The 22153-nt window shown below is 40.0% G+C and overlaps 1 protein-coding gene and 1 long non-coding RNA gene across 7 annotated transcripts; one reads left to right on the top strand and one right to left on the bottom strand.

Moving 5' to 3' along the window:
- Positions 1 to 59: 59 nt before the first annotated feature.
- Positions 60 to 4095, top strand: OIP5 (Opa interacting protein 5). Its single transcript, XM_027706456.1, is given in 6 exon segments — positions 60 to 555; positions 711 to 777; positions 1821 to 1943; positions 2477 to 2558; positions 3857 to 3943; positions 3945 to 4095. Coding segments are annotated over 6 exon segments (762 nt in total). The 5' UTR covers positions 60 to 266; the 3' UTR covers positions 4059 to 4095.
- A 2275-nt stretch (positions 4096 to 6370) lies between these two features.
- On the bottom strand, positions 6371 to 22084 carry LOC113979037. Of its 6 annotated transcripts, none has more exons than XR_003537698.1 (5): positions 21983 to 22084; positions 19011 to 19094; positions 16964 to 16999; positions 16184 to 16414; positions 6371 to 15367 (listed from the first exon to the last, which is right to left on the bottom strand). It is a non-coding gene; the product is annotated as an uncharacterized LOC113979037 (long non-coding RNA). The 6 variants fall into 6 exon arrangements; XR_003537699.1 differs by lacking the exon at positions 21983 to 22084 and adding an exon at positions 21207 to 21445; XR_003537697.1 differs by lacking the exon at positions 19011 to 19094 and having other exon boundaries at positions 21983 to 22074.
- Positions 22085 to 22153: the final 69 nt, after the last annotated feature.

The raw sequence follows: 22153 nt of genomic DNA, 5'->3' as shown, positions 1-22153 counted from the left end.
CCCATTGGCTGGGACAGGAAACGGGCCCCGGGGGCGGGGCGCGGAAACCGCCAATGACGACGCGCTCTGCTGCGCGTGCTTGTTTTCAAGTGCGCTTGGGCGTTCCCGGTTAGGGGGAGTTTCGCTCGGTGCGGCTCACTGCCCAATAACCTCGGGCGGCCAGGATTGACGCGCCCACTGTCCAGTGGCAGCGCAGACCCGTGAGCTGCACTCCAATCGCGAGGCTCGGAGGGCGGGCGCCGCGCTCGAGCGCGCGGCGGGAGGAGATGGCGGTGAGGCGGCAACTGCGGGAGCTGTTCCAGGACCCGCAGCTCGTCGGGACCATCGTGCTGGAGCGGGCGTCCTCCCCGGCCGCTGTCGCCTGGATGCCGCCGCCGCCGTCGCCGCCTTCTTCCTTGCCGCCGGCCGCGGAGCCGGCGTTGCCTCCGCGGCGGCAGGGTCCGCTGCCGGAGCTGTGCGCCGTGTTCCACTGCCGCGGCTGCTGGACGGTGCTGGGGGACTCGCTGCAGTTGTGCGCGCCGGAGGCGCCGCGGCTCGACTTCCTCGCCTGCTTCAGTCAGTGCCTCCTCGGGGAGGGGGGTGCCGAGCCCGCGCTGATACTGCCCCCGGGGCCGCGGGGCGGGATGACGCGCCGCTGCCCCGGGCGGGTCTCAGGCCGGGCTGAGGTTGGTCCGGGGGCTCTCGCCTGCAGCGCGTCTCTCTCTCCGCAGAAGTCACCAGTGATGTGGTCTGGGAGGATTCGCTCTTGATCGGCCTCGAGGAACCGCTCCTGGGATGGTGCGTAGCTCCCCTAGTCCTTGCTCTTGGCGTAGGGCCGCCGCGGTAAATCGGGCGGGCAAAGCCAGGTCTGTCAAGGCCGGGAGCCGGGGGCTCCTCCGGCTCGTGCACAGAGGGTTGTGAGGGGCTTAGCAAACTCCCAAGTGCTTTTTGTACTTTTGCTTCACCGCTTCGGATGGAGAAACCTTTTGTAGGGATGTAGCTTTTGCTTCTGTCAAAATCAAAAGTTTTACTGCTTTTACCTTTGTAGTGGAGAGGAGCGTTTGAGCAATGCAGTAAGAGACGGCCTACCATTTAGGTCTCTTTCTTTCCTTTCCTAAAAGGTCTTTTATCTGAATTAAAGCATCTCTGAGTTGTGTTCGGTTTGGTGGTGTTTGTTTGGGGTTTTTTTTTTTTTGTTTGGAGTTCTTTTTGTGGGTTTTGTTTGGTTGGTTTTTCTTAGTACTGAAAACGGGTAACTTCTGCTGCTCTATTCATTAGGCTACCGATAGCAACAGGTTTGGTAACTCAGGGAGTGGTCTAATGGGAGGGATGTAAAATGTCATCTGAGGGCTTACAGAAGCAGTAGCTCATTTAAAAGATGTTTAAAAGCTGTTTTACAAACAATAAGGACGGGAACTTTTTAAATATAAGATTTGCTATTTTTTTTGTCTATTATTCCCACCCCCTCTCTCTGCATGAAGCAATAATCTGCTTTATCAAGAGGAAATTTCACGTTTGTGACCTGGCATATGCATTGTTTTATCAGTTAAATCCTGTTTGAGTAGTGTAGCCTAAACCACTCTGTGATAATAAGACGTGTATTTTCTTCCATAATTGCGAGTTCACTTATTGAAGAGAATACTTCATTACTTGGGCACAACATGCCCAGCTTCTTATTTTCACCTTCTTTGTGTATCTGTTATTTTTTTAATGAGAAAGCATTATTATGTCTTGGGTTTTTGTCCTAGTAGAACTGAAGATTTGATGTTGTCTGACAGACATGTAGTATCTATGGTTTCAAAAGCTTTTGTTTAAAAATATTTTTCCCTTTCTCCTTTTAGTGCTTACAATGCATTATCCTGTCGGTCATGTGGCTTGTCTGTGGGCTTCATCCTTCATTCTGCCGCCAGTGACCTGGCATATCTCCGAGGCTTGTTCTGTTTCTTCAAGGACAGAATCCTCTGGTGAGTACACTGTATTCCTACAGTCAGGGATTTCACAGGTATTTGTAAGTTACTGTACAACTGGCCAACAGCTAACAAAAATGACTTTACTCTTGTCTGAGAACATTGGTGTGGGATTTTAACATCCTGGATGTTTAAGTTGTTTGTGTTGATGTGAATCCATTTGATTTGCCTTGCACTTCTTGAGTGTCCTCATGTAATGTAAGGGTTTAAATTTAATTGAGTGAAATGCTGAAATCTCCTTCCATTCCCGATTTGCTTAGCTAATGTAAGGTATCAAAGTAGTTCCATGATGGGTTAAGGACTTGACTATAGAAACTTAATTACTTATAGCTGGTGATGAGAGGATCTTAAGATCTCAAAGTAAAACCATTGTTACATTTTTCATATTTTCATAATTATTGAATAATTTTGGCAACAACTTTCTATCTGCTTTAAAATTGTCTTAAATAATCTGTCTAAACAATGAATGCAACTGTGGTTTTTAACTGTTTTTCTTGTGGCTTTTTTCCCTATCCCCTTTTGTTTTCTAGTTATCTCTTAGAAAACCAAATGGTTATAGAAGCTTCTAAGGTGGATTTTCCTGCTGTGACCTTAAAGAAACAAGTGCAGGAAGTAAGGGGTTCTACATTAATCTCTACATTAATGGGAAATAGTTTTAAACTGCTGATAATTTGGGACATTAGTTCCAAGATATGGATACAATTACTGTTTTTTTAAGTGCAAAAGATTGAGAAAATGCTGACTTATATTACAGTGACTGCTTCAATGTGTGAGACACAGGGAACGTTTTCTAAGACCCCTAATCTGCAAAACATATCCAGTTATAGCTATATTTCTGGCAAAAGTTTTTTATCCTTTTACCTCTATACCATGAAAAGAAAAAACCCAAGGATCTTTATACAGACTTCACCTAAGTATTACTACTTGTGTTGTCACTGTTGAAGAATTAAAAAATAGTAATTTGTTAATTTGAAAGGGATTCTTGCACAGTTATATTTATGTTTGTGTAAGCTCAAAACAGCATGGCAGTATTTGTAGCTTCAGAGACAGCACTAGGACCTTCCTCCTTCTTTGGTGTTTAAATTGGATGTTCTTGTCTATCACCTGGTTAGTTGTTATCTTAGTAAATTGTCTGTCCCGTATGGGGTGTAGGAGAGAGCCAGCATACCCAGTTCATGGGTTTACTTATTCCTTCCTTTTTTTTTTTTCATTTTTTTTGAGTTTAGTTCTCTAGTTTAGTTTCTCTTCTAATGCACCTGTGACATTTCTTTTGTCCTCTTTAAAGTCATCTTCCAGTGTCCATAAGATCATAGTGTTTTTACAGGTCAAGTGAGACTAAAATGCAAAAATCTTATCCAGGCAAGACTTGTAAAGTTGAGATGCAATTTTCTGAAGTAAAAAAATGATAGTACTTCATTGCAAACACAAATTATGCGACTGTAGAGAGTTTGCTTGTTGACTAGAATAAGCTCAAGAATCTGGCCTTTGCTTTTTGAGAAATAATGTGTCCATATGTATTCCTAAGCTAATAATGAAACAGTTTGTCCAGATATTGTCAAAGAAGGTCTCCGGTTGTGTGAAAACTTGTTATGACTTAACTAGGAAAGATCAGATTCATCATAGTAAAACTCCAGTAACTCCATCACCTTAAATAGAGTATTTCCCTACGTCTCTGGAAGGGCTGATGCTGGCACACGTTCATCCATCTCCAGTTTGTAGTGCAGACCTATGATTTGGGTGCTGGTTTTGTCTGTACTAGACATGCAGTATAAAGATTCAAGCCCCACTATTTTTCCATCTTAAAAGTGAGCTGCTCTTAAGCCACTGAAAGTGCGATGCAGATCATTCAAAGATCCAGCGTTAGGACATTTTTTGCTAGTTTTAGTACTCTTATTTCTCTTTTTTTCTAGCTGAAAGAAAAGCTTGTGGAATTCCACATTCGCATAGAATTGCTGACGAAGAAGCTGAAGGAACTGGAACAAAGTAATTATGCAACACAATGGCAGAGCTCTGCATCAGATACAGATGGTCTACCACCAGGATATGCAGGAGTTATGTTCAACTAGTAGCTGTTTTCAAGAACTGCTGGAGCTGTTTCTGCATCTCTGCTGAGTTTGTTCATTATGGTGAAATAATGCACCAGATCAGATTTGAGTGTTGATCTGTTACTTTATCTGTGTATGGAAAGAACTGATGATTGATTGCATCCCTTCAGGGGAACACCTGAAAACCTGACACACTGAAGTTATGCTTGGAAGACTGAATAACTCACCCATGCAGCACATCGCTCTCTGAGGCAGTATAACTGTGACTTTGTTTTTTTTCTCTTGGGGGAAAAACAGCCTTTGAAATACTAAAGTCAGGCTTCTGGAGCTATACAAACACACTGACAAGGTGATATTCAAGAGGAGCTGTTATAAATTGACCATTCTTAGAGATGTAAAGTTCTTGTCCTACCTTTTCATATAGATACAGTGTTAATGGCAGCCTGGGTGTTAACGGCAGCTGGTTGTTGGTTAAGTGGCTCATTAGCTACATCTCATATGCAGGCACTGCTAAATGGAGTCCTGAATAGTTCTTTCAGATTTGCTTGGGTCTGTGGCCTGCAAAATGAGCAGGCTAGCATGTCACAGATGCTGCACACTGTTCTTATTGCATGAATCAGGATGGCACAATGCAGGCTCTAGCACAAGGTTTTGGATTTCAATTAAAGGGCAACCCATGCACTTGCCACGTCCTCTGGAATGCAGCCCCATGACTACAAAGGACCAAGTCAAATATGTCCATTTAGGCTGTGAGCAACTGCCTTTAACAAATTTGAGCACTTCTTTCTGGGGCTGAAACTGTGAAACCAAGGAACAGTCTTCTTCACTTCTGCTCAGTCATGGGAGCTGCTCTGCTGGAGTTGTAATGATCTGCCTGCCGCCTTCAATTGGCCAGTCAAGGTATTTCATAAAAAACACCTAATTGGCATTTCTCTCTATTTTGAATGGGTTCTGCTTATTTCCAAACATTGGAAAATAATTTGATGAAAAAGAAGGAGCACTGCTTACCCTTTGTTACTGGGACACAGAGTATCTTTATGCCTCATTCTTGTTTGCTGGAAGCTGACATTCAGAAATTCATATTGTGCAAATCATTGCCAATATCATGAGTCATAGGCCTACTTCTTTTTCTTTGATTGTGTTTGCATGAAAAAACATCAGTTTATCTTGCTTGAGTCCTGGGTTGTTATGAAGCATTTAATGAATGGTTCCTCGAATTATATTACTTAGCATGAATTTAAACAAATAATGAATATGTGCTAAATAATAACTGTTAATTTTTTAAACTACATTTCTGTAATCTTTTGAACTGGGAGGACCTCTAGGTAAATTCTGTTTTAAGATACAAGCTGTGTAAAATAAATACATTATCTTCAGTAATTTGAGATGAACATTTACTGAGATACCAAGTTAAACCTATGGATGCATTTTGATTTAAGTGATGCTTATAAAGTTATTCGTGAAAGAGTCAGTATTTGATCCCACAGCCTGTCCCAGATTCAAATTCCTTTTAATCTGAAATTGATTAGTGAATAAATGTTTTTGTTATTCTAGAGTCGAGTCTTATCTCCTGTGCCTAGGCATCTTGAGATGTGTTCTAGCCTTCAGTGCAGCCAGGGCCAGTCTGGCTTGCAAGGGATGGATTCTCTGTTTAAATAAATAACAACCACTTAGAAAGCAAGTCTCAAGCTCAGGCCTTCTTATGTTAGCTACTCAGCAGCTGTCTTCTCTGGCATCCACAGATAAAACCCAATAGAAAATGAAACACTGGTTGAACAGGCAATTGAAGTAACAATCATACTGTGAATCTTCCATAAGGTAGCAGAAGGGTCAGCAATCCACAACAGATTTTGGAAAGCTGCTGGCAGCATTGAAAGACTTCTCTGGTAGTCCTGATGAGGTGGTGTCCTACTGCTGCATTAGAGCAGTTCCCAAAACTGCTTGCAGCAGCAACTGCAAGGAAAGTAGTGCTTCCCTGCAGGTTGTGACAAGCCAACCACAGAAGAAATTTTTCAGAAATGTAGTTATCAAAACAATAAACAATCCGTGTATATAAAACAGTTACCTGAGCGGCTTATTACTTCTAGGCCATCTATACAAGCAACATAGGGTTCTGCTACCCTCTAAAACAACCCTTGAAGCTTTTAACTGGTAATTTACTCATCTTATGCAATTTTTGTTTAGTTGCCTTCCAAGTCAGAGGCTCTCGTGCTTGAAATCTGCTGGAACAGCTGGCCCTAAAGCAGATATCCAGCATATATCAGTTCAGCTCAAATTGTTAAGTTTTGACAAAGATACAGCAAGTGCAAACACCTCAGAAGTGGAGTGCAGTGTGTAGTAAGTTGGTTAATTTGTCTTCTGAACAGATGACACATCCAGTTTTAGTGCATTCTCAGCCTGTGCTGCTTTATTGCTAAAAAAATTTGTATACAGGTGCAGAGTTTCCAAGTTCATTTTTAAACAGTTCCTCTTTACAGTGTCAAAAGAATAAATTCTTATCTTGAAATCCTCAAAGATGCATAGATATAAAAGCAAGCTGCCTTTTGGAAAAACATCAGAATTTGCAGGGAGACATTCTTTCACTGTTACCTTGTAACACGTGCAATGGGAGTACACAGTTCCTAGTTACACCAATAATTTCCTCCACTAATCCATGTAAGAATGCCATCAGAAGTTCAGTCTAAGTATTTTCTAGCTTGTTTTAAGTATTAAGGTAATTTTAAATGAATTTATATTCAAAACTTCTCCTTTGCTGTTATGCTTTCCAAAAGGAGGATAACTTCACTGACATCCTAAAGTAGCTTATTCCCCAGGTTATACTGAAGGGAAATACAAAGGATACAATGGCTTACTCATCACAAAAAAAATTGACAGTATTTAAAACCATGCATAGTGTTCTAAAGACTTAAGAATGACCATGGTTAACCACTGGGCTAAATTTGTCTTACAAATTTAGTTGTTGCTTGAAGAAGTTGGCTCAAAGGATTTCATTTTGTCTAACTTCTGATACCATAAAATAGTTATCTTCTCTTATAATAGTCCTATCTTCGTTTGGCAATTCTTATACATCTAGAAAGAGTATTCATGAGAAAATAGCAACCCCTGTTTTAAACCCAAATTACGGTGCTACATGAATGGTTGGCTATGAAGTATGAATAGGAGTTAACTTGACATATAATTTCTTCTGCCAAGACACTTCTTTCTATTTAAGAAAGAGGACTGAGCCTCTGTACATGGAGAAGTGTTCTGCACAAGTTAAGCCCACTTACAAAATTAAGCTAAGCTAGAAGTATGGAATTCTGCAATAACAAGCTAGTATTCTACATGTTTCATTACAAGTTTAAACTTGGAAAAGTATTAGTGATGTAGGTTATGCCACACATTCTCTTATTTTCAAACTGCCAGCAGAATTGACTGCGTTATCCACTAAGATTTGCGAAATATTACAGAGAACGCACTAAGAGTTTACAGAAAGATGGCAACCAAATTCCCTTTTATTTAATAAGCGAAATAAAGAAAAAAGACAATTGCAACCTGTGTTGCAGAAGATAAAGACCTTCAGTGATTAAACCTCATTTTCTGTTTTTAAAAATCTCTTTAAAGAACTTAAAAAATATACAAGATTACCAGTATTTTCAGGTTCATTCCTGCAGGTGCCATTATTGCTGGCTGGTACCAGTATGCTTCAGTACAGCTGCCTATGTGGCTAGAGTTACCTGAAAATACTGTCTATTAAAAAGCTATTCAACACCTGAAAAATATGTACTGTGCTTATTAATTTCAGTCTTCTCCAAATAATTTCTCTCACCACATCCAAGCTTATTACCTACTGTCTGGCAAATACTACACTCAATTTGAGTCTGTGGTTTCCGTTGCTTGTTTGTTGGTTTGGAGGTTTGTTGGAGTTTTTCTGTTGGTGGGTTTTTCTGTGTTGTTTTGTAGCTTTGTTTTTTTTCTTTCCCACCAGTTGCTCCTCCCTGCACCTTGTAAGAAACTCTGCACCCTTTTCCTTGCTACAGCTGCAGCAGGTGAGAAACCTCATCTCGCCCCTAAACATGCTTAGTTCATGCCCTGCTTTTTACATGCTCAGGACACTAATATGAACCAGACAAGAGGTTATAAAGGCGAGTTCTGCTGATCCTAGTTCCTGATTTACAGTTTTGGTGCCATGCTTCTGTCCCTATCTATACATTCTGCCTCTTTCTCTACAGAGGCAGCACATTCTCTAAAAAAACCCAAAATTTGAGAATCAAAGCAGGAAGTTCAAGCTATTGGTATATTAATTCCTATTGCTTCATTATGTATAAATGCATATCTCAATTTACTGGTAATAACTACGTTACACTAGACATTTTGATTCATGCATAATTAGAATACTAGCTCTAAGGTTTGGTTTGTGGGCCTGTGCCGCTTTCCTTCAGTTTCTCCATGCAGTTCTTCATGCCTGAGGCGTTACAAACTAGCCTCCTTATATTTGACCTGCAAACACACTCATTTGGAGGGGAAATGGAGAGAAACAGACAGGATTTACATAGGACACACTGAACAGTAAGTTACCTTTTATCTTTAACTTTAGATGGTGTAAAGTCTTGGCAATCTGTCTATATTATAACCTGGTACATAGGCTCAGAGACAGAAACACACTCTGCTGACATCATGAACACTGACACCTTCTCTAAATCTCAGGAGAAAGTGTGGAGCAGACTGAAAGGGAACAGACATCAGAATCCATGGTTAGTGTTCTGCACTGTTAAACTAGACACCCTGGTTCAACTGTTGGCTTTTGTGTGCCAGTCAAAGTGCTACAGGGGCAAAATGCTGGATCATTCTGTAAAAGAAATTCAGTGGAATCTAACTTGGACTGCAGCTTTGTACCTGAACAACAAGCAGGATTATTAGTTTTGGAGGAAGACCAGACAGTTTCCTAAGGATGCAGGAAGCAGTAATTTCTCAGATTGGTTATCCATCAAAAACTGTTCTTATCTTCAATATTTTTCCCTTTTCTGCCCAAAAAAGCAGGCTGCCAACTCTTGATAATGTAACCCAAGTGTCAGTGACCTCAAGCTCAGTACAATTTCTTCTCACTCACTATCAAGAAGTCTTTGCAAGACTTTCTTTTTGTCCTAAATTTGACAATTACCCTCAGTTGCAAAAGGTGCAATCCTTGAAGGTGCAGTTCCCTGCACACGTACTGGCTGGACCTTCTTCAGCAGAACTACTGGATATGCAAACAGCATATACTTGAGTCATCTGGGTTTAATACTGCTAAAGGAGGCATGTCCGTACCAGTCACTACACCTTTGATATCCCACACCAAAGCGTAGTAGCATCTAACACTTCCACTCAGGTTTAGAAGCCGTTAAATCAAGGAGGTTGAAGGAAAAGTCATGCCATTGTACAAAAGTTGAAAGGCAAAGGGATTCCTTTCCTTGCTGTGAATAGTAATTTCTAGTCTAGTAGCCCATAGAATACAGATCATTATAAAAAGTCTGAACTGGGAAGAATATGCAGATAGCTTGTCTGGCTACATCAGTCTTGATTTCCTCCCCCCTTCTCTGAACAGATATACCCTTAAAGAATTCTGTTGAACCACAAAGTTTATAATTCTGAAGTACCAACATGACTGTGTTTTCATTATTTCACTTTATGTAAATGTACTTGCTGACCACAGACCAGAATAATTTCTCTAATGTAATCAGATAACAATCAAATTAAGGTCCCCTATGGCCGGCTTCCAATTTTATCAATAATTCAATAGCTGGAATTTATACTGATTACAGCCTTCCAGATCAATTAGCTTTTCATATGCATATTACATACTAGCCCACACTTAATTTAGACATTCTCATGCTTGTTACTTTATAAGCTAAAAATGCTCACAGTTGTCACAGTTCCATTATCAATTTCTGAAGAGCCAAACTGGTTCACCTCCATGCTTTCAAAACCACAAGCTTCCATTCAGCTTTAAGTCACAGCCTAAATTACTTTAGCTTTCCAGAAGAAATCCAGACAGATAGATCTAAACCTCTGATGAAATAATTCTGTTCAGAATACATTATTATCTGCTGGGCCATATTGTCTCTATAGACTGAAAACTAGGAACACTTTAGAACTCCTGTGGCTCTTTTATGTAACCCTTTGACAGCAAATACTTTGCTGGGTGCAGAGGCTACAGCTGTAGATCAATAACCCTTTGTGTTACCAGAGGCTTCACAGTACTTGCCCCTGCAAAAGTTCAGGCATCGACAGAAATCAACTATGGTCTGAAACAGCAAGGTTTAGCAAGGTTAGAATTATTTCTTGCTGTAAAGTAACATTTTTAGAATTCTACAGTTGTGCCTGGGATGTACAAACGTTTTGAGTGTCAAGTGCTTTTTAATTTTTTTAGTTTGTTTTTTATTTATTTAAAGACCATCTCAGATTGGTCTTTTTAAACAAGAAAAAAACCCAACAGAACAGACTTCCCACAAAAAAGCTTCTAGAATGAGGTTCTCTTTACAGTCCAGTACCTGGAAAGGTTTAGTTTCTTCTCAGAGAAAAAAAAATACAGGGAAACTTCAGCTATCCTTTCAAAAAGAACTGTCTGCTCTTCCCCTAGCACTCATTGACAGTGCTTCAGACGTGACAAAGCTAATTTTTCTTTTTTTATATATATATCAAATTCATTAACTTTGTATTCAAGTGCCAAATTCCCTCCAATGAGAGGAACATAAGAAGAATTCACCCTTCTTCTCAGGAAGACTCTTCACACAAGTCCCTGCAGCACAGAGCGCCACAAACTTATTTGGTTATTACCCACTTACTCTACTGTACAGTCTTGCTAATGCAAGTTATTTACTATCACATGCAAAACAGTTATTGCTACTAAAGTCCTATTTTCTTATTAAATCATCTTATGGCTTTGTTTGCATCAGGGATTCTTCCCCCTACATACTGTGCTATTTTGCATTCCAGTTTCAGAGGTATTTTTCAATTGATTCTCCCAAGCACTAAACTAACTACTTTATTCAATGGTACAGCTACTTCCATTTAGAATTGAACCTGACTCTCAGCACAGGTCCCCCAGAGCTCTGCTGTAAATGGCCCATCTGTCCAATTTTCTTGGAAATGTATTAGATGCAGAGGGTTGTCTGTTTGGTTTTGTTGGGGGCTTTTTCCCTGTTACATACATCAACTCTGTATGGATTACTGCCATTGCACAGAAGTTACATGCTTCTTGATTAATTACTGTAGAGATATCATACCAAAATTACAAAACCAAGTACCCATTCCCTCCCTCCCCCAATGGCCATTTACAGGCAGGTCTCAGGAAAAAAAGATGCAGTATCCTCTCTAAGTTGAACAAGAATTTTGTCCTTGTAAAAGAGAGAAAATGGGTGAAAAGCAACACTTATTCCTAGGAAATCAGAGGATGCCATCCAAAGAGCATTGCACATCTCAAGAATAATACCAGTCCCCTATTTGACCAGTCCAAGCTGCCCATTGATTGCTAAGTCATTTTGACTTCCCCAGTCTAAATTTTCCTTCTGAAAAAAGCAGAGGGAGAAACAGAAGGTATTAAAATTGAGCTCAAGAGCTGGAAAGCAAAACTGGAAGTTACCTAAAATACAGGATAGTGAATTCTCAATAATACAGGGGTGGGGAATCTCTGATCCACTGGCTAGAGATAGCCTGCTGCACAGATACAGTCTGCAACATCATTTTTCAACAGCCTTTGACCTTATTATATTCTTTCTTATTATTATTAACATTAAGATGTATGTAAATGCAGGATCCACCAAAGTTATTGTAAAATTCAATAGGACTTCAGCCAAAAAAGGTTCCCCATTCCTGCAATAATGGATAAAAGTCTTCTACATATAATTAGTACATTGCATTTTGCAACCATTAACTTATCACATAATGAGGATAATGTTTAACTAGCTATAATAATCATATAGTCAGTCTGAAAAAAAAAATTAATCCACAGACTTTGTAAATGATCTGAAGGTAACAGAGATGTGTACAGAATGCACACAAACTCCTTAGCATATTCATACTTTTCTGAGTATATAATGGGATGGCTAATAATAACATTGAAAATGCTGCACATGGAAGAAAATACCAACAAAGACTAAAAAGAAAAGAATCCCACTGATAGAGATGGAGGCTTGCGTACTCTAGCTTACTATTGCAATTAGACAGACAGACAAATAACAAAAAGTCAACTATGATTCTATGCAGCCCATTAAGTTAATGCATTCCGGTTTTAAGGATAGCATTGCCATTGTCAAAGGGAGGATACTGCATGTTTAGACCATGTTTGTGACATTTCTATTGTATCCTTTCTAGTGTTAATTACATTATCATCACTGTTTACTAATAAATTTGTCACTCTGAAATTGTAAAAATACTACTAGGCTCATGCACTGATCCTAACATGGCACTACAGTTTGCTACAAAGCACTAATGCTTATGGAACTATACACATCTCAAAATGGAAGACATTGGTGATTTTGTTGTTTTCAAACAACTTGTAACATCATTTTGTCCACAAGTATTAAAATATATATATGTGTATATATATATATATGATCTATTGCACGTGCCCCTTGTTTTTGTAATCTTTCACATGGGAAGATTTCCAACAAACACAAAGAAAAAGTGGAGCAAGAAAAAGTACGTAGGCTGAAACAGCATTTCCTAAAACAGCAGTTTTATAAAAGTGCTGGCCAGGAAGGTACAGCAATTAGGGTCTTCTGGGCATGCACTATTGGAGTATTACTTCTGTGAAAGCCACAGATTATTAGCCTAATAAAATCCTGATGTTCTAAAATTAAACTTGAAAACTAATGCTGCTACATTGTTATCAATAGGAGTCAGGAAAAATCAGCAAATCTTTTTTTTTTGTTACAATGTGATTACAAAATATTGAGGGTTATTCCTAAAGAAAAAGAAATTAAAGAGCTTGAAGTGTCTACTCTGTAGGCAGACAAATTCACAATTTCTGTACATGTCCACAGAAAACAGAAATACCTTCCTGTTCCCCAAGTATTTTGTCATCAAGCTATGCAAGAAACAACTGCTAGCTCTGACATCAGAAGGGTAAGTAGGGGCAGAAGGAAGAAAATTCCCAGATCTAAACCGAGACATTTCTTATACCAGATACTTCCCAACCACTTATAATCCTATGATAGTGACAGTATTTTCCATCACTTAGAGATGGATCCTGCTTCTACAGACATCTACATTAAATCCTATTGGCTTCAACATAAGGATGCCCTAAAAGGAAGTGTGCTTTTCTAGTTTCCTCCAATGCCAGAAAATTCAGACCATATTCAGCAAAGAAATCCTATGCTCTTAAAAGAAGTCAGGCCAAGCTGATGGTTGCCTCATCAAGATCAATGTTAACTCTTATCACAGAGCTCACCACAATGTTACACGCAATTTTAGTGCACCTCTCTGCTCATTACAGTTGGCATTATTTTGAGACGCAGTGTCTTGCCCCCCACCCTTTAGCTAACATAACATGTCTGCTCTTTTCTTCACGGAAACAAAAAATGGGTAAAGCTGTCACTAAATCTTATTGTTACAAAGCAAGTCTAAACACAGACATTACTCTGAAGATTAGGATCAACATCAACACTTGTCCTCACTCTGCTATGGAACTTGGTCCCATAAAATATCACCACATTTTAAATATTAGAATGCTGCCCTTGCAAGCTATTATTAAGATTTAAGAAGGATTTCAATTGTTTGCTTTTTTGGCCATTTTCAGGCTGTTTGGCTCTCTCCAGCAGTTTTCTAAAAGGCAAAACAGAACAAAACAAGAAATCTAAAACATCTCCCCAACCATTTTAGTATCTCCCAACATATCAACAGAAGCTATATAACCCTTATTTGATCCAGATTTGAAAACATTATTTTAAGCAAGTAAGTCACATTTTCTAAATCACAAGCTTGGAATAAGGTGCACTAAGAAAAGCTTCAGATTTGAAGTGGAATACAATACACATCCCAGGTCTGGTGTTTTTTTGCCAAGAAATCTTACTTGCCATAAACAATACCATAGCAGGGAGCACGTAAACAATATATGCTCCCATCTCAGAATGACAGAAAACATCCTATATAAGCACAAATGAAGTAGACAAAGAATCTCGTGTAAACATAAGAACAACAGATTGTGCCTTAGTTGGGGAAGGAACGAGAAGAGCCAGAAAAAGGCCCATCCTAAGTATTTCTGCTGTACCTCAACTTACCCCTCTTACATGGCTAACATTCCATTCTCTTCAGCCTATTTCTGCCTAGATAATGAAAACATACAGGTCCTCTCAGTTCTCAGTCACGAAAGAATCAGAAAGCTGACTCCATCAGCAGTATGAGAAGCTGAAACTGTGTCAAGGAAGCCAGGTGGATAAACCACAACTTTACACTTATGGTCTCCTTCATCCCACCTGAAGTTAATTTCTATAATAAAGAAACATGTTCTGCCCCATCTCTTCTACTGTAGAATGGTTTTGTTCCTTTTGCTGCTAAGGATTCATAAAAAGCCAGAGGGAGGGAATGATTTAACGTAAAGCTAATCATTATCCTGTTACGCTCAAGGCTTTAAAGCTTCATTTTTCTTTGCTAAAAATTAAATAGTGCAGAGTGATTTTTCCTTCTGGTGAAACCTCTTCATATCCAGCACTTACATAGATTTACACATGCAAATATACATTTTGATCACAGACTGGGATAATGCATTTACACACTATAGACAAGGTGATTCTGCATTTGTTCTTGTGCATTAGCTGCTTTATGTGATTTGACATCTATCTACAAAGTCAAGCCTGGGTCCTGGACTAGAAAATACCTGTATGGGATGTCCCCATTTGTTTGGTAAGTTTACCCCTCATGTCAGAGCAATTTTTCCTGATGCAACTTCTCATATATGTCAAGTCAGTCTGGCGCAGTAATGCATGCAGACACTTTATCTGCTAGGAAATCCAATATGACACAGCAAAGTACATAACCTTCCTAAAATGAAGAAGGAAATATCAGTGAAGAACACCAGCTTCCAGTTGCATCTGATTACAAAGTATTTCTCATTTTAAAACAGAATGCAGAAAGCTGGATGAAGAGCTGGTACAGAAGACATTTCTTCAGGAAACCAAATGCTGATTTCTGTTACTCTGCTTTTGAGTTTTGATAAAACAGTGGGGGTACTTCTGTAGGAGAAGTCACCTGGTGAACCATATGTTTGGTGAGATGACTGAAACAGGAAGTGGACAGATCTTTGTTCATTCAGCTCCATGGAAGTGAAGGACAGATTTTTGCTTGCTAGAAGAGAAAAATCCACATCTTGCAGCCTACGAGCAGGTAACAGGACCACCTCCTTGAATGTCAGGATAGGATCTGGAATCCCAAATTAAAAAAACAGGAAAGGTAGTTTAGGAATCAGAATAAAATATATTCAACATTAAAATGCCCACCACTTCATTACTTTAAAAGTCTGACTCTAATGGACAAAATTAGTTGGCTTCACAAACTGCAATAATCCTTTGCTCTCTAAGACTTTATATCTGACTGTGGATGTCCACAAGCTGGCTAAGGAAATACTTCAGAAGTGCTGAACTATATGCTTACTGAGAAGCAATGCATCCAAAAATATACCCCTGCTAATTAGCTATGGGGCTTCTTAACTGTGTCTCCAACATAGAGCATGACAACCTTGAGGAAGCACCAGAATGCACACTGCAGAGAGAGAGAGTATATTCTGCTCTAGCAGGTCATAGTTCAAAGAGACATCCTGAACTATCACCTATTTATGAAACTGCCAGTGCTGTAGAGGACAAAAAACATTTATGACAATTTTAAGATCACATACATTAAGTACTTACTTTTACTTATTTCTCCCCACTTATCCACAGCACAGACAAACTTTAGTAGCTTGTCACTGATGTCCTGGCCTTTCATCAGTGACACTCACCTAGTATTCCCTGGCCACAGCAACTCTTGAGACACGATATTTTTGGCTTTAAGTTGGAAGGTAACATGGGTGCACTCCTGCATAGATAGTGCCAGAAATGTTTATTACCATTCTCATGTACTGAAAGGAGAGATGCAAAACAGAATTTTTTTCTTTGGTTTCTTTTTCTTACGTACAAGAACATGAGGATAACTAACCTCTTCCTCTCTTTTCCCTATCTGTACTTATCTTATTCTGATTACCTTAAACATTTGGTTGATCAAGTTCAGAAATAGTCTTCCACTGACAATTTTCAGCTCCTATGTTAGAAGCAGTAAGAAGATCATGAAAATGGAAATACAGTACATGGCACCATCTCTTTCTCTCTGAGGCACTCAAATACTTCTGCTGATCATTTTGTTGACCATCCATGCTCAGACTGTTGGGAAAGTCTTATTCTTGTTATGAAGATGAGGAAAAACAGATCTGGAGAGCTGCAACAAAACACGCCAAAGGTTCATGGCAGAGCTGAGAATAGAATATAGCACTCTGTTACATACCGTAAATACCAGAATATCTTAATTTGATTCACTGGGGGGGGGAATCAAAGCTCCAGAGGTTTATTGTCATCCTTCGAAATTTTGAATGTACTTTTTTCTGTTTGATAATTTACATTTGATTATGTTATCATTCTTCCAGTCCTACTGTTCAACAAATAAAAGTTTTAAGATAACTACTCCAAGTTAATACAATGACACAATTAGTGTTTCTCAGCAAATAACATCACAGGACAGGAATTTTATAATTCTAAAAGCATTTATTCTTATTAGAATATATAATAGTTAGATCAATGCTTCTTGCACGCAAAGCACAAGCTGAAAGCTGACACTGTGGCAACATTTCAGTTCTCTGAAAATATGCTACAAAAAACTAAAATCTCAGTGACATATTTCTTTGGTCAGGGAAAAGGAAACTAAACCAACAAACCTGACAAGTTTAGTACGTTATATTCACTACCTAAATGACCTTACAATTGTACTCACCATTATTTTCAATCAATCCACATTCACTTCTGGGAGCTTAGAGAGAAAGAGATGAATAAATAAAATTAAACTTGCATTTAGGAAGCTCTTGAGATCATAGATGATTATCTGCATAAGACACAAAACATTAGCTGTACCTTCCGCAAACCAGTTAACAATTTTAGACTTCCTACATAAGACATGGTGATGTTAATTTTCAAATTATCATATCCAGCCCCCTCCTTTAGTTAAAGTCTAGAGAATTGGGCCCAAGTATGGAAGACCCAGGACAGGCAAACTTTAACTAAAAACAGACTGGGGAGGAGAAGCTTATATCCAAAACATGTCTGAAAGGGTTTTGTTCAGAAACCATTCTGCTTCCTGGAGTAAAATCATGTGTACCATTCATTCCACAGAATGTAGTTTTCTCAGCACAGAATTCCCTTTTTCCCTGGAATTTGTTCGTTTCTACTTTACTGAGAACAGCCTACAGCCCATGCTTGACAAGCTACACCCGGAGCATTAAGTATACACCACGACCGGAACAACTTTTTAATTGTGCATATTTTGAAGATGAATCTTGTTATGGTAAGGTATCATCAACAGACACACATTTCAGTTTCAAAGGAACTGAGATGGACACAATTTAGTCTCCAGTAAGGCAAGAAGCTTTTTCATGTTAATAACAAATCACTGTAGCAAGGAAGCATAATGACTGCTCTCAAGGAGACTGAGCCGACAACCTAACTGAAGGACTAATGGATTGCCACAAGCAGAACTATCTCATCACACAGACATATATTATTAAAAATGCCCAGTATCCTCAGCAAAATATTACTAGCTTTCACACTCCTGCACAACACAGCATTTCTGCAAGTACTAGGCACCTGCACCTTCAAAAAAACCACAGTCATCAGAAAATCCCCCTTTTAGTGTAGTTACTCTATTCTCATGTTGTCAGTGCTGACCCTTCCAACTTAAATCCACCCTCAAGCACTATGTGAGTTTGAGAGACTGAGGAACCAACAGCAAATGATGCACAAAAGAATTAATTTGAAAAGAAACAGTTACCAAGAGCTCTCCCAAATTTTCTTGTCATGATAGAAACCAATGCAATCCTTGAAAAGTTGGATTTTCTTTCACTTATTCTAAAACTATGAATCAACTAAACTAAAGTAAATCTTATTTTAAAAAAAGCAGCAGGTGACACTTCTCATGCAAAGGAATGGTCCATCCAACACTGAAATTCATTGGCTTCACCCTATTTTTTTAACTTTATTTTTACAAGTTCACTGTGTTTGAATGCCCCAGTTTTTACCTACTCAGCTTGCTATACTTTCTAGCTGACTTTCATAGATTACCACGTGGGAGCTGATTTCACAGTAGTACCAAGAGAACTTGTAGATGGAACTGGATATAAATCAAGGTTATTGACCATTAGCAGGCACTGAAACTGATGGCGACAATATCAAATCTTCAAATAAAAGCTAGTGGACATTACAAATTAAAAAAATACTATTTTTCTTGTTTCATACCTTACTGAACACACAATCAATCGATATGGAACAAGAAATAACTCTAAAACTCAACATTACCTACATTAATCCGTTTCTGTTAAAATTTCAGAAAATATTATTGTTATTAAGTTTTTACTTATTGCCCATTCATATTTTTTTGCTCTACCATAACTAAAGGTTAGTCTCCATGAATTTTATATCTCACATTCAGATAGAGAACTTCCTGGATGCAGGCACCTAACTTCAGGAATTTCAAAGCCAAAAAGAGATGAACAAATATCTCACATATAAATTTACCAGCAAAATTGTAATATTTGTCTTTTAATATACATCAAAATACTCTATTACCAATGCAACAGTGGAGGGAGAAAAAAGTCAGTGTTCTGACATAATCAGCACATTGGAATTGGAAACTATACTAAAATATAGTGTACAGCTATACAACCAACTTTCACTCCACCCCTCACACTCTGTTTTAAGGTACCCTTAGGTTTAATTACACTGTTCAGCAAAAACTCCGATCCATCAGAGCTGGCTTTCCAAAATATTACCTTTGTCTCTTACACATACACAAATGCTCCAGGAGATAAGCAAAATTAACAGGGACACAGAAGATGATTTCTCTTCCCTACAGCCTGAAAAGTGTGTAAGGAAGAAAAGATCTAGAAACCAGTTTATATAAAGACCAAAACACAAAAACTTGAAAGTTCAGTATGATGGAGACCTATAGAGACACAGAAAGCAAAATTAGCACTACAGATCACAAGTTCACTGAGGTCTTTCCCATGGCTTAAAAATGTCAAATTTAACCTGGAAAGTTGACAATGACAAAAACTTAAATCATAAACACAAAATACAAGTATCTCACAGTCCTGCAAAAAAAATTACATGCCTTCATGCTCTTTCTACTTTCTAGGTAACTTTGAAACAGCTTCTAAATCTAATCTGTGAGGTAAGGGCAACGACTGTGATAGAAAGCCTAAGACTGGTGTGACTGGAGAAAGAACGGGAGTGCCTTCCTGTGGAGGAACCAAAAGGAACAGAGCAGGGACTGGGCTCTCAAAAGGGGCTTGTGTTAACAGCACGCAGGTTAGCAGGCCATCAAGACCCCAGCACATCCTGCGGCAATTTCAGAAGACACACAGATTTGGAGACAAAGAAAACTGATAATCCAGAGTCAGAGACCAAAGTCATCTCCAAAAGGGTAAACAAAGGTATATCTGACTGCCAGCCTAGGAAGAGGCCAGAAGACAGTAAGGAGCTGCCAGCTGCTGCCCCTTATCAACACAGACTGCCAGACTGTTGAATGCACAGCTTACACACCCCTGCTACGGCACTTGGCAGCTGCAGAGATGTCTCAGGCACTGCAAACATTCTGCCAGAGATTTGTTTCACTCTATATTTTTAAATAAAACCACTTTCCTCTTTAACAAGGTTTCCAATGGATATCTGCCACATTGTTGGTACAACGTTGTAACAGCACTTCTTACCGCAGCAAAGAAGATACCAAAGACTGTTTAAAAATGAGCTTTCAATTCCGTGATACACTGTAGGAATGTGCTCCTGGAATACTGCTCAGGCAAAGAAACAACTCTTCCTTCACATTCTATTTTAGAGAAATCCTCTTCTTTCTTTTAATCCTCCATAGACTGCACAGGCCTTAGCACCTCACACTCATGTAACCTCCAGCATGTCAGGTCTGGCTTCAAACACTGTTCCCTTTCTAGTTTTTAAGAATGAACGTGGGAGGCGTTCAAAAGATACTCCAGACTCTTCACAGACTCGGGTCAGGTTTTTTTAGCCTTAGCTGGCCCACGATTTTTGACACCCCTGAATGACAGGTGACCGTCGTGAGGTGCAGAGCCTGTTTATGCAGATTTTCACACTGCAGACTCTCAGCACTGTGGGCAAGATCGTAAAGCAGTGCATATTGCTGATTAACATATATCAGGGTAACAGAAAACCTTTTTTTTAAGATACTACTTCTCAAAGCTCTTGTGCATTGAAAGCAATTAAAAATAAACATTAATCCAAATCTATTTCTCACTGCTGAAATCGCATACAACTTCACACAAAAGCAAGCTGATTGGTTATTATTCTTTTAACGATAATATAAAGCAGAATTATCTTTATATGTAGTATGCCAAAGGCAAATCCCCTGGCATATTTTAATAATTCATACACAGACATATATAAGTAGGAATATTCATCAATAACAGCATACTGTGCCTTAATGTTATGTTGCTCCTAAGCTGCTATTACTGTTGCTACATGAGTAATGCAGCACATGAAAATTGGTAAAATGTTCCTTTGGAAATTTTTCTCATAAGCAGCTACTGCTTTCAGAACTAATTGTAACAAACATGCTTATATTTCTTTTGAGTTATTTCACCACTTACAAACAACTACTTCATTTTTAGGTCATACAAGCTAACACACCGTGTCTTCACAAGACCTAAAGCTATTGTTCTCATGTAACCACTTCAATTCTTTACTTTACTTGACATGCACATTGAAAATGCAGTCACAATTCTATGACAAACTTGAGATTTAAAGAGCTGCTTTAACTAAAGCACATAGGAAATCTCATGCTAGTGACACTAATTCTTATGCTTTCAGTAAGAAGTTTTGTCCCCACCTCTCTCTTTTTTTTTTTTTTTTAATTTAAACAAAGTACATCCTATAGCACAAAATACCACGGACAATTTTGAACAATTCAGGGCACCGCTGACCTGAATGACACTAACCTGGAAGGAAGAGATAGTGGCTTTAGTAATAGTTTCACAGGTTTCATCATGTTTTAAGTCTTTTTCACCTTATTATCACATGGATTCATAACGCTAAACAAATTCCACTGTAATCTCTCCACTTTCCATAAAACTTGTTTTGCACTGTGGATTATTTGTACGTTCTGGTTTTGTCAAACGACTCGGACACCATCCCCTTTGTGCGCTCCTGTGTCAGTACTAGAGACATCAGAAAAGGATATAACCGTTCAGATCAGCAGAATCCACCCAGCACACAGACCTCACGACTAACAGCGAGTAGCTCTATTCAGCGCTGTGTTTGTAGCCGGAGATGCAAAGGCTCATTTCGGATAATACATTTCGTTTTCCCTTCCCCGCACTGCTGCCAGCTGCAGCTGTTCCCAACCGGGCTGCGGGGCACGGCTGTGCAGGGCACAGGCTCTCTCGCCCGGCCATCTGCTGCCAGACCTGCAGGACGCCCTCGCCCCCAGCTCCAAAGTTGCCCAGACTTTTCAGGGCGGCGGGTGGGTCGGCCCGGCCCGGCCCGGTTCCGCGTCCGCGCCCACCCAGACACCGTCCCGCTCCTCGCCCGGGGCCGGTGCAGCGAGGGCGGGCAGCCGCTCCCACCGCTCGGCCCGGCCCGCGGAACGAGCCCGGGCCCAGCCCTATCACGGGGTGGGACGGGGAGGCGGGTGCGCGGGCGCCCGGCCCCAGCCCAATCAGGAAGCCGGCGCCAGGGGTCGGGCTGGGCAGGCCGCTGCTCCCGCCGCACTCACCTGAGCGCGGCCGAAGCCGCGGGGCCGCGGGCGGCCCGGCCCCTCCGCCTCCTCCGCCCCTCACTCCGCCATCTTTCCCTCCTTCCCCCGGCGGCCCGGCGGGGGCTCGCGGCGCCCGGGCCCACCCCCTCGGCCGCGAACCTATTGGGTGCGGCGCCCATGCATCCGCCG

This window comes from Neopelma chrysocephalum, unplaced genomic scaffold (assembly GCF_003984885.1).
Source record: "Neopelma chrysocephalum unplaced genomic scaffold, ASM398488v2 Primary Assembly neopelma1_24, whole genome shotgun sequence".
NCBI lineage: Eukaryota > Metazoa > Chordata > Aves > Passeriformes > Pipridae > Neopelma > Neopelma chrysocephalum.
The sequence above is the reverse complement of the archived record's forward strand: the minus strand, read 5'-3'. Positions and strand labels throughout refer to the sequence as shown.